We start from the raw sequence: 12,344 nt of genomic DNA, 5'->3' as shown, positions 1-12,344 counted from the left end.
GTCTTACCAGGCCCAAGGTTGACTTGGCCTTGCCTCCTTCCCAGGATCGACAAAATGAGAACCCAAATTGTTAAGGGCAAATACACGGATTCTGTAAAACGCTTAGAGAGGGCTATGAAGCAGTGTGAAGCGGTATATAAGTCTAAAGGCTATTGCTGTTTATTTATTTAGCATCTCTGTTTATTTATTTAGCATCCGTTCTCTGCATCCGTGATGGGTCTTGAACAGGGCGGTTACCAATGCAAGCTGGGTGTTATGGTCGTATTAGGTATATATGGTGCCAACTGTCCTGCTTTCCAGGACCCTTCTGGACCCAGTTCAAAGTTCTGGATGACCTATTAAATCCAAGATCTCCAAACTTGGCAACTTTAAGACGTGCACTTTCATCTCCCAGAATTCCTCAGCCAGCAGAGTTGAAGGCCACACAGAACTTAAAGTTGCCAAGTTCGGAAGAATTCTGGTTTAAAAAAAAAACATCCACAACTTTGATCTGGGTCCAGAAATGACCCGGAAATCAGGACACCTGGCACAACATATGCATAATACGATCATGACACCCAGCTCTAGTTGGCAACCTGGTCTTGATCAGTGGTCGCCAGCCGGTGGGCCGGGGACCTCTGGTGGTCCACAAGAAAATTTGGGTGGTCTGCAGAGAAATATCCCCCCCCAAAGCAATTAATCCAGGCTGTGCAGGAACACAAGGCTGTGCCACGCACCCGCTGGTCCCCACCCTTCAGCCAAGTACAAACCTTACCTTGAGTAGAGCCACGCGAGCTGGAACTGGAAGGTAAGACCAACAGCAGGGGAGGGAAATCCGCCCCAGGGTGGTTTGCTGACGTTGGTAGGAAAGTCGGTCCCATATTCCAGAGCTGCAGGAGTCACAGGACTGGCCCTTTGGTCATCCCGGAGCAGCTCCTCCAGTCCATGGCAGGCCGGTACACCCAGGTGGAACAGCTGCTCCAGGATGACCAAAGAGCCAGTCCTGTGACTCTTGCAGCTCTGGAATATGGGACCGACTTTCCAACCAACGTCAACAAGCCGCCGTCAAGTCAAAATTCGTATTAGTGGTCTGCGGGGTTTAAAATGATGAGCGTGGTGGTCCCTGAGGTCCAAAAAGTTGGCGACCCCTGGCCTAAATAGTAGATCTAGAAATAAGAGAAGCTACTGGCATCCTCAGCAATTCGTTGCTGTCTGAGCCGTTCCACGCTCTGGCTTTTCCGCGTGTATCGTGCTTGCCGGCTGAGCTCGATTCCTTGCCTTTCCACCAGAGCATCCACGGAGTCCCGGAAAATCCCGAAGATTTCACCAGCGCTCGGCAGAAGGTCGAGACAGCCGCCACCGGCAGCCCCGTCCTTCCCACGTCCAAGGAACTGTCCATCGTCAACGGTACTTCTCAGCCGACCTCTTGGCCCGCGAAAGGCCTAAGCCCGGAATCCAAGCCCAAGTCCAAAGCGGGCAGTTGGACGTGTCGGGTGTGCTCGCAGTGGATCCCCGATCGTGAAACTTACGTGTCCCACATGAGGAAAAGCCACGGAAAGGTAACCGACTTGGCCTGAAGCGTAGCAGCCTCTGGGCTTTTTCCCCCGTCGCTTTAATATTGGTTGCGTCTTTTCACTTCCTAGCAAAGCTGCAGAAACAGGGAGGAGGAGAAGTAGATCTAGAGGAGAAGTAGATCTGCTTGTGTATTCTTCCCCTTCCTCCCGGTTATTTTATTTATTTCATTTATTTAAGTCTTGTTTTTATTTTCGGTACTCGTGCTGAATGTCTTCGGAGATTCTCAGCCCTCCAGCTTCATGGTTGTCCTTAAGCTGCCTTTTTTTTTCCTTCCCCAAGAGGCAGCTGGACTCTCTTCCTTGTTTTTCTTCGAAAGACGTTTCGCTTCTCATCCAAGAAGCTTCTTCAGCTCTGACTTGGATGGTGGGAGAAAGGAAGCATTTCCTCGGGGTGACAAACCTCCAAGTGGCCTCAAGGACTCTCTGGAAAGAATGCAAACGACCAGCTGTCTGCAAGGAATTAAGACCCACCCTTTCCCCACCGTCCAGTCAGAGGTGAAGAAGCTTCCATCCCGCTGCACAAACAGGGATGGAATCAGGATCAGGCAAAGTATTAATACCACTTCATAATGCCTTGGTAAGATGATTAGGGGACTGGAGGCACATAAAGAACAGTTGCTGGAATTGGGTATGTCTCGCTTAATGAAAAGAAGGACCAGGGGAGACAGGATAGCAGTCTTCCAGTATTTGTGGGGCTTCTACAAAGATGAGGAGGGTCAACCTACTTTCCAAAGCACCTGAAGGCAGGACAAGAAGCAAAGGGTGGAAACTAATCAAGGAGAGAAGCAACTTAGAACTAAGGAGAAATTTCCTAACAGTTGGAACAATTAATCAGTGGAACAACTTGCCTCCAGAAGTTGCGAATTCTCCAACACTGGAAGTTTTTAAAAAGAGATTGAATAAACCATTTATTTGTCTGAAGTGGTGTAGGGTTTCCTGCCAGAGCAGGGGGTTGGACTAGAAGACCTCCAAGGTCCCTTCCAGCTCTGTTGTTCTATTTCTAAACTAACCCTTCCAATCCTCTTGCAGAACATGAAGAGGTTTCCCTGCCGGCAGTGCGAGAGGTCCTTCGGTGCCTCCAACAGTCTGCACAGACACGTTCGCAATAATCACGACACAGCAAAGAAACTGTACCCTTGCTGGTGAGTCCGAGAGGGAAGGAATGATGTTCTTTGCAGACGTCACAGGGTCCTGAGGGATCATCACCTGCTATTTACCTTGGATCGTTTGCATTTCCGGGAGAACCCTGATGATATTCCTGTGGTTTCCCAATAATGAAAGCATTCTAGCTACCTCTGGAAGAACTGTGAGGAGTTCCGTGTGCGCTCGCCCTCTTTCAACGAGAGAGGCAGGAGCTGCAGCTCTTTCTGCTTCATTTAATGAGCCCTGGTGGCGCAGTGGTTAGAATCCAGTATTGCAGGCTAACTCTGCCCACTGCCAGGAGTTCAGTCCTGACCGGCTCAAGGTGGACTCAACCTTCCATCTTTCCAAAGTTGGTAAAATGAGGACCCAGATTGTTGGGGGCAAGAGGTTGACTCTACAAACCCCTTAGTGAGGGCTGAAAAGGCACTGTGAAGCGGTACATAAGTCTGATTGCTATTGCTATTAATTTCAGAACCTATTGCAAGTGAAACATTTGCAGTTTTCAGATTTAAGCACTTACGGTTTCCAGAAAAAAATAAAAATAAGAACACAAGGCCTGCATCTACCCATTCAAATTAATCGCCCAGAAAGCAAATTTCCAGGAAGCAGGTGGCACTTCAATTAGTGGTTTGTTTTTAATATTTCATTAAAACTATGTATTTTTGGTACATCTTCATTACTCAACAAAAAAACAACTCTAATTGAGGGTGTTTTCTGGCAATTATTCCTAAATACCAAAGGCTGCTTTCCATCACGGATCCCATTTTGTAGTTTGAGTGGTCTCTTAATTACCCTTTCAAACGAGAAGTGAGCCTATCTGAAGCCAGCCTGAGAAAAGCCTATCTTGGCTAGAGAAGATTCCAGTTTAAGAAAGGCTGTTCCACTGCCAACAACTGTTTCTTTGCCTTTCTGTACATTTTGTTTTCTAACTCGTAGTGACATTTCATTCATGTTACTCGGTCTGGCTAATGGGGATTCTTTGTGGAGTTTAAAATCCATACCAAGACATCATTTAAATTTTAAAACCTCCTTCACTGACAACTGACTAACCTAGAAAACAGTGCCCAGTTATGTCTGTGGAAACTATCTCAGATTAGAGTCCGTCCCTGCTATTCTTCCTGTGGAAAGCATTTTAAGGAAGAGAAGGAAAAAGTTGTTATTTTAATTGAACTACAGATGGGGAACTCGAAGCGTTGCTTTATCTGGTGCATGTGAACAGAGCACGTCTCAGTTCATATCTAATTTTGGGATTTTTAAAGGCCTCCCCTCGGTGGCCTCCTGGATTCCTGACACATGATGTTAACAAAGGTAAAACTGTGGTTCCCACCAAGACCCCAGACAAAACATTAACCCTCCCATTGCAAACTTTTGATTTCCCTCTGAAAAAGGAGCTGTTCTTATCAGCTCTGAAAGCTGCGTTCCAAGGTCATTTACCCCTGGAATTCAGCACTAGTTTCCAAGCTACTAGCGGTAGAATCTTTGTCTCTCTATGTAGGTCTTAGAAAAGTAAGTCTTGTTCCTGGGAGCTTTTGCTGTGAAATCGCAATATTTGTGCTCAAGAGACTTTCTCCCAAACGAAACTTAGTTACCGCTTTCACATCTGTTGAGAAAGTTGCACGGCTGTCCTTCAAGGATGTATTCAGAAGATTCAGAACAGATGTGAAGTCACGGTCCACATATTGACTCAATCTTTTAAGATTTGTTTATTTGCAGCAAACTTGTGTTGTGTCAATGCACGTTCCTGATCTAGGATTGAGGCAAGCATGTCATACCCTAAAAATAATAATAATAATAATGATAATAATAATAATAACCCTGCAATCTTGCATTTCACACTGCTTTTCCAAAATTAAGAATGCTGCTGTTTCCGTTTCCAGCATTTGGGAATCAATTTTGAGTCATTCCTTCTGCTGAGTCTTACGAAGAGAGCCTGAAAGAAGACGATCCAGTCCCTGTGTTGTCTGTCTTGTCTCAATCTCAGCAACTTTAAGATGTGTGCTGGGTGTCAGGATTCCGACTACCCTCATTAAATCATGAGCCTCAAGCCAAGCTTCAAAAGAATCCAAAAGATTTATGAGTTGACACTGGGAAGGGAAATCCACCAAATCTTTAAACGGTCCCCAGGTTCCTTCCAACTCTGGGCTTCTGTGAAAATTGGGGTGAGTGGGCTGCAGAGTCAAAATAAAATGCGGTAGCAGAGGGTGAGACGGAGAAATCCAGTTGTATTGATGGCATTATCTTTGTTATGCATTTTGCAGGTATTGCACAGACGAAATCCAGACATTTCCTCAGCCATCGATGCTGGAGAGTCACATGAGCCTCATGCACGGCATCAGAAATCCAGATCTTTCCCAGATATCCAAAGACTTGACAAAAGTAATTGCAACGCTTTAGCTAAAATATGGAAGTGGGGGAGATTCTCTCTTTTGAGTTTGCCCTCCTTTCAGGAGGGGCCCCCTGGCCTTTAAATAAGATGTAGTGGACTTTTCCTTGTGGGTTCTGAAGACATTGCCAGCCCTATCAAAAGATATTTCTTGTGCCATAATGAGAATTGACCTGTTTCTGCAATGATCTGGGTGTAATTTAACCTTTTTTTTTAAAAAAATAAATCCCTTATTTCCAAGATATTTGGTTCCAGGCAGACCCAAAGTAACTTAAAACTATATTACATTCCAAGTAGGGCTGTCTGAAACCGCTTGCAGTTTAACATAAAAGATGCTGCTTTATTTCACGAGGAGTGTGTTAGGTTTTTTTGTTTAATTGAATGAAAATCCCTAGAAAACCCTCCGAGATTGACAAGTGATAACCAGGGATATGAAGAAATACAGCCTGGAGAAAATTAATCCTTAAGCTATTCTGTTTGGATTGGCCTTTGGTTATTTTCCCAGCAAAGCGCTGGGGGCAATCATTCAGTTAGTTATGTCCCGGGGGCTCCGTTTTTGCTGGCAGAGGGCTGCAGGAGGATGTCCCAGCCAAAAACGGAGCTCGGGAGCCTGTTTTTGCTGGCAGAGGGCTGCAGGAGGATGTCCCAGCCAAAAACGGAGCTCAGGAGCCGTTTTCGCTGGCAGAGGGCTGCAGGAGGATGTCCCAGCCAAAAATGGAGCTTGGGACCCGTTTTCGCTGGCAGAGGGCTGCAGGAGGATGTCCCAGCCAAAAATGGAGCTCGGGAGCCTGTTTTCGCTGGCAGAGGCACTGCGGGCTAGATCTAAGCACCCCATGGGCCGGATTCGGCCTGCAGGCCTTGAGTTTGACCCCCTTGGCTTAGGGTGCCATGGACAGCTTGGGAATGGGGTGCGAGGAAGAGGAAGAGATAAGGTTCTTATTGCTCTTAGCGGGCCTCGTTCGGAGAGTGGGCTGATGGGTACGATAAGCGCACGGCTTTGTTTTGCAGACAAAATCTCCAAAGAGAGTAACCGCCGATGGTCCGAGTCCAGTGGAAGCGGCCGCATCCGGATCAGACGATCCGCCAGCAAAGAAACTGAAAGCAGCCCGCTGGAAATGTGCAAAGTGCGGCTTTGCGACAGCCGCTGAGACTGAATTTCTGGAACACATACCTCGACACAAGTCGGACAGTTCCACTTTCCAGTGCCTGCTCTGCGGCTTGTGTTACACGTCACACCTGTCTTTGAACAGGCACCTCTTTATCGTTCATAAAGTCAAAGATCTGGAAGAAGAGGAGGAGGAGGAGGAGGAGGAAGAAGAAGAAGAGCCAGAACAAGAGAGTGCAAAAAGGATTCCGGAAATGGAAACGAGAGAGAATGGACTGGGCGAAGCCAACGGCGAGGCCAGCCACAGCAGGGCAGAAGGAGATCCTTCCAAGAACAGAGACTCGGAGCGCAACCCCACGCCCTGCAGCAAAGAGAAAACCATTTCTCAGAACAAACCCCCAAAGTCTCCTTCTATTTAAGAGTCCGCTCAGCTACCCCGGAAACCTTGCTTGAAGGAGGGAGGGAGGGAGGTTGTTCCTTTGATGGGCGTACGGTTCAGTTCCTTTCGATTGGGAAGAGAAATTAGCAGAGCCACCAACTCCCTAACACTAGGTGAGTCACGGAAGGGGAAACGAGAGAGAGAGAGAGAGAGAGATTAGAACATTCTTTCCCAATCTTGGCCGCTTTAAGAGAAGTGGACTTCAACTCCTAAAGTTCTGGAAGTTGAAGTCCACACCTCTTAAAAGCAGCCAAGGTTGAGAAAGACTGGCATATAGGATAACCACGGCAAGCTTTTCCCCAGCAAAAAAACGAAGCATTCACCTGCTGCCCGAGGCCTTTTTGCCTGTTAGCTCAGATTTTAAATTGAGAATACAGTCCTTTCTCCCACTCCCCCTTACTCCCTTAGCTCCAGGAAGCCAGGAAGCTTCTGCCCATACCACCACTCACTTGACGGTTCTTTCCTTTAAAAACAAAAGTCTCCCCAGCCTGAAAAATTTACCGTTCAGACACTGAATGAAACCTGCTTTTTTTTCTTTTCTCCTAGAAGACACATTTCCAGCACTATTCAGTAGCAGGTGTTTCTTTTTTTTTAAATTTCATTTTTGAGAAAACATTACTTAATCTTTGTTGCGGGGGAAAATCAATTGCATATCCGCTTTGAGTATTCGTCCCCTCCTTTTACACACACACACACACACACACACGCCTGGAAGTATTGGTCACACGTGGCAGTGGATTCTCAGACACCTTTCTCTCTTGCACCTAGGACTTCCCCATAAAAGTTGGAGGCACAGGTATTTTAAACCTGCCCAGGTAAAGATTGACATCCATCGTAAGAAAGAGTAAGAGTAAGTAATGTGAGGCTTGCACTGCCGCATCTTTGGGCAGTCTCTTCCATGGTTGGTACCCCTCTTCCTCAGATCGGGGAGCGGCGTTGATCACTCCCCTGTTCTGTCGGTGGATCAGAGCTGCTTCCAGTCCCGGTGGAAAAATACCGAGGGGCCGGGAGAGGGTCAGATTGGCTGGCTTTATTTTCCTTCTAGTATGGCTGGGAGTTGGAAGTTCACCGGTCTTCACCTCGCCGTAGTTGCTCACCTCTACCCTTCGGAACGTCCCCCCTGCTTGTCGGCTCGGAAAAATGCAAGAATTGGGGGCTGACGGAAGTTTATTCCATGAGGAGTGTGGGATCGCAGTCTGGATCCTTCCTCACGTGCACCTGCTCTTCCAAAGCACACCCTTTCTCTCCTCTCACCCCTTTCCAGGTGGTTCTTTTTGTCTTGCTTGCCCTCCCCCCCACCCTCCCCCATCGATTGGAGATTGCTTTCTTTCCTCCCTTTCACCTTGACTCATCCCCCCACCTGTGGCTTCCACCCCACTCCCGCCCCGCCCCGTGTGCTGTTTTTTTTCCCCCTCACGCTTCGTTGCCATATTTACTTTCTGTTCGTTCGTTCGTTTGTTTTAATATACGGTTGTTACGTTTCAAGTCGGATTCCCTGCTCATTGTTTACTATAAATAATTTAAAAAAGAGGAAAAAAAATATGTTACCCTATTTATCATACTTGCCATTTTGAATTTGCTCACTTTCTCGTCCGGACGTGTTTTGATAAAACCCTTTGTATTTTTTGATACCGTGTACATTTTAGTCTATAGGGAATGTTTTACAAGTTAGCCTAGCTATAGTTAACAATAGCAGGGGGGCGGGGAGGGCATTCCTCCCAAGCCATCACATATCTATTTAATCTGCAGTGGCCTCTGTGCCTTGCTATAATGTTTACTTCAAAGTATTTCAAATAAAACCGTCTAATAATGGAGTGGCTTCCAACCTCCCTTCTCTGACCTTGCAGCTCTCCCAAATCCACAGGAACTTTTCAGGCCCGATGCTGAACGTCCATAAGGGAGCCTCAAGTAGCGTAGTTCACCTTGATCTCAGTGTTCTGACCTCGGCTTCACGAAATCATGAAGCAAGACTCCTCGTCCCTTTTATTTAGGCTAATGTGAATTCCTCTCGTTCACGTCCAGCAAAGTCCCCCAGCAAACAGTCTTTCAAGAGTGAATTACAATCACAGACCTTATCAGGCTTGGAGAGTTGTCAGGCCGATAGCTTCCATGTACCAGAAAATAATTGGCAAGGAGTGACAAACAAATCTTCACCCTAATGAAATGTACTAATTGTCTCCTGCACACACCATTCCCCTTTCGCTCCTCTGTATTCCTTATTGGGGAGCAGGCATTCACTGTTCACCTTTACTCCCGAATCGCCCCTTGTTCCTTAACTGCTCCCTTCTCCTGGTAGCTCTGCGCATGTGCACATTGGGAACAGGCTCCAGCTGTTCTTCTGCCCGACTGATCTCCGATTCCAAAGGCAGCTGATAACTGTCGGACGGCCCTGGCTCCATCTCTGCCTCCGATGCAGAGCACTCGTCAGAGGCTTCCCCAGACTCCAGGACTGGCCCATGTTCCTCCCCAGCTGGCCGCTGGCGGGCCACAACACTCGGTGTTTAGAGCAGGGATGTCAAACTCAAGGCCTGTAGGCCGGATCTGGCCCGTGGCGTACTGAGATTTGGCCCACGGAGCCGCCCTAGAAACAGCAAAGGACCGGACTGCGCTGCCTCTGCCGATGAAAACAGCTCAGTTTTCGCTGGCAGAGGGTTGCAGGAGGCCGTTGCAGCCAAAAACGGAGCTCGGGAGCCCATTTTGACTGGCAGAGCGCTTGGAGCACCACAGGTGCCCCCGATCCGAGTGGTCCTCATTGAAATTGAGTTTGACACCCCTGGCTTAGAGGCTGTAATGCAGAATACAGGCAATTCTCGGCTTACAATTCTCGGCTTAGCAACCAGAGTTACAACAGCACTGAAAAGGGGTGACTTACAACCGTTCTTCACAATGGTGACTGTTGCCGCATCCCCACAGTCACGTGATCCAATTTCAGATGCTTGATTGCCATGTCTCGGAGTTTTTGCAACCTCCAATGCCAGATTCACTTAACAACCGTATTCCTAACTGAACAACTGCAGCGATTCACTTAGGAACGATGACAAGAAAGGATATAACACGGGGCGAAACTCAACTGTCTCCCTTAGCCACAGGAACTTTGGGCTCGGTTTTGGTCCTAAGTTGAGAACTACCTGGGTAGCCTTTCACAAGAGCTACATCCCTGAAGTAGATACTGTCTGCACCCTGCATTCACATGGCAGTCAACCACAAGAGAATCCATTCTATCTTGGCTGACTTATGTGAACCCTTGAGTGAACATGTGTATGTGTTGTGGAAAAAAAGGAGCAAAGTGAATATTACTCGACGATCCATCAACTGGTTACATTTGCATAGGGGTATAAATATTGCTGAAGCATGAAGATGGGGGAAATAACCACAGGGCTGGTCATCTTAATAACTAAGATTTTAGTTTAGTTTATTGTCATTGCACCTCGTGCAATGAAATTAAATACCATCCTCGGTGTACATTATGACTACGAAAATAAAACACACATCCTTCACGTTCTATACAACTGAATTGAAAACTATCGATTTTGCATTAATATTGCACTATACAGTAGAATTCAACAGAGCTACTGCCCTGGGATAAGAAGCTGTTTTTCAGCCTATTTGTCCTTGTTTTTATTATCCTGTGCCAGATGGTAATAGTTCAAAAAAGGGGGTGCCCAGAATGAGATGGATCTTTGAGGATGTTTTGAACTTTCTTAAGGCAACAGGAGCTATAAAGCTCTTCCAATGAGGGGAGAAGGCAACCAATGATCTGGGCAATGACCTTCGCCCTCTGGAGTGCTGTCTTATCTGCTCCTGTGCAATTGGCAAATCATACAGAGGTGCAGTAAGTTAAGATACGCTCTATGATGCAGCAGTAGAAGGTCACCAGATCCACACTTAAGTGCATTATTACTAAAAAGCCTACATACAGTAATCTTCTCCAGGTTACCACCTGGTTGCAGTTAGATAAGATTCTGCCACTCCTTCATGTTCATCTTGGCAAGACTGAAGGAAAAACGTACTGCACAAGATCAGGTCTGGATTTGGAGGGAGGAGAGATGTACTCATTCTTTTCCTTCAAAGCATGAAGAGAAAGAAAGCATTTTAAAAAGAAACCCTTCTAATAATTACAATACAATGTCCAATCAGTTGCTTTAGTTTAGTTTACTTTCTTGTCATTGCACCTCCTACGATGAAATCAAACACCACCTTCAGTGCACATCATGACCATGAAAATAAACACAAACACACATCCTTCACACTCCACACATTGGACCAAAAACCCCACACCACACTAACACTGCACTATACAGCAGAATTCAAAAGAGCTACTGCACTGAGATAGAAGCTGTTTTTCAGCCCATTTGTGCTTGTTTTTATTATTCTGTACCGTCTGCTAGATAGTAATAGTTCAAAAAAAGGGGTGCCCAGGATGAGATGGATCTTTGAGAATGTTTTGAACTTTTTTAAGGCAGCAGGAGCTCTAAAGCTCTTCCAAAGAGGGGAGAGGGCAACCCATGATTTTCTGGGCAATGATATTAACCCTCTGGAGTGCTGTCCCATCTGCCACCATGCAATTGGCAAATCATACAGAGGTGCAGTAGGTTAAGATACTCTATGGTACAGCGCAATGGTGAGATTCAAATTTTTTTTACTACCGGTTCTCTGGGCATGGCAGGTGAAGGATACTGTAAAATCTCCAGTCAGAGTTGGTATTTGCCGGTTCTCTGAACTCTCAAAATTTCCGCTACCAGTTCTCCAGAAGTGGTCAGAACCTGCTGAATACCACTTCTGGTACAGCAGTAGGTCACCAGCAGTTTTTCATTCAGTTCTTGTTTCCTGAGAAGCCTCAGGTAGTATAATCTCTGCTGGGCCCTTTTGACCAGGGCTGTAATGTGGGCACCCCAGGTCAGGTCCTCTTTTATGGTAGCACTCAGAAACTTAAAACAGGCCACTTGCTCCACTCTGTCTCCATGGATAAGCAAGGGCCGGGTTTCTGTTCTGTTCCTTCTATAATCCACTATAAGCTCCTTGGTCTTATTGATGTTGAGGACCAAGTATTGTCTCCACACCACAAAAGCACTTCATCTCAGTAGGCACTCATCCCCCCTGGAGATGAGTCCCACCGCTGTTGTATCATCTGCAAATTTAGTAATAGTATTACTAGCCAGAGTGGGAATGCAGTTGCTCAGTTCAAAATAACCGCAAAATTGTTTTGCCAATCAAATTTTCACCAGCTCTGGACATAGGGACACAGCAATGACTGGCTGGGGGATTGTGGGAATTTTAGTCCATGGTTTTTAAAAGTTCCCAAAGTTTTGGTTTTTTTTAATCAACATACCTCTGGGAGGTTGAAAAACAAAACAAATCAGGCAGTGACAGACTACTTTCCAATTCTAACTAAGGCGGCTCTTCCTAAAGTCACCAAGATTGCCATCTATCATTCAAAGGAGATTTTCACCTTTCTCTTTAAAAGACACTTGAAACTGGATTCGTTAGCAATTTGCAAAGGGAATCTTATTGCATTGCAACAAGGCACGCCAGGTCCGCCGAGAAATCTGCAAAATAAATAAATAAATAAAAATCTTCCTTTCATTTGAAATCCGATTTTCAGATTAAAGGTCAAAAATAAATAAACAAATAAAAATAGCCGGGAGGACTTCGCATCAAACCCTCCTTAACCCCTCCCCCCAAAAAGCCGCTCTTTCCCCCCAGCTCAACTCTCTACTCCGC

The 12,344-nt window shown here is 46.2% G+C and overlaps 1 protein-coding gene across 1 annotated transcript in view; it reads left to right on the top strand.

Annotated features, from left to right (window-relative positions):
* ZNF592 (zinc finger protein 592) overlaps positions 1 to 8,435 on the top strand; it is a 31,901-nt gene extending 23,466 nt beyond the window's left edge. The window contains exons 6-9 of the mRNA XM_026709979.2: positions 1,269 to 1,538; positions 2,583 to 2,695; positions 4,955 to 5,072; positions 6,088 to 8,435. Of these exons, the coding sequence (XP_026565764.1) occupies positions 1,269 to 1,538; positions 2,583 to 2,695; positions 4,955 to 5,072; positions 6,088 to 6,603 (1,017 nt within the window). The 3' untranslated portion in view covers positions 6,604 to 8,435. The remainder of the gene's footprint in view (positions 1 to 1,268; positions 1,539 to 2,582; positions 2,696 to 4,954; positions 5,073 to 6,087) is intronic.
* Positions 8,436 to 12,344: the final 3,909 nt, after the last annotated feature.

The sequence above is a fragment of the Pseudonaja textilis genome, chromosome 13 (assembly GCF_049901715.1).
Source record: "Pseudonaja textilis isolate UNSWEBS1 chromosome 13, rPseTex1.2, whole genome shotgun sequence".
Lineage (NCBI taxonomy): Eukaryota > Metazoa > Chordata > Lepidosauria > Squamata > Elapidae > Pseudonaja > Pseudonaja textilis.
Note: the sequence above shows the minus strand (reverse complement) of the source record. Positions and strands in the feature narration are given on the sequence as shown.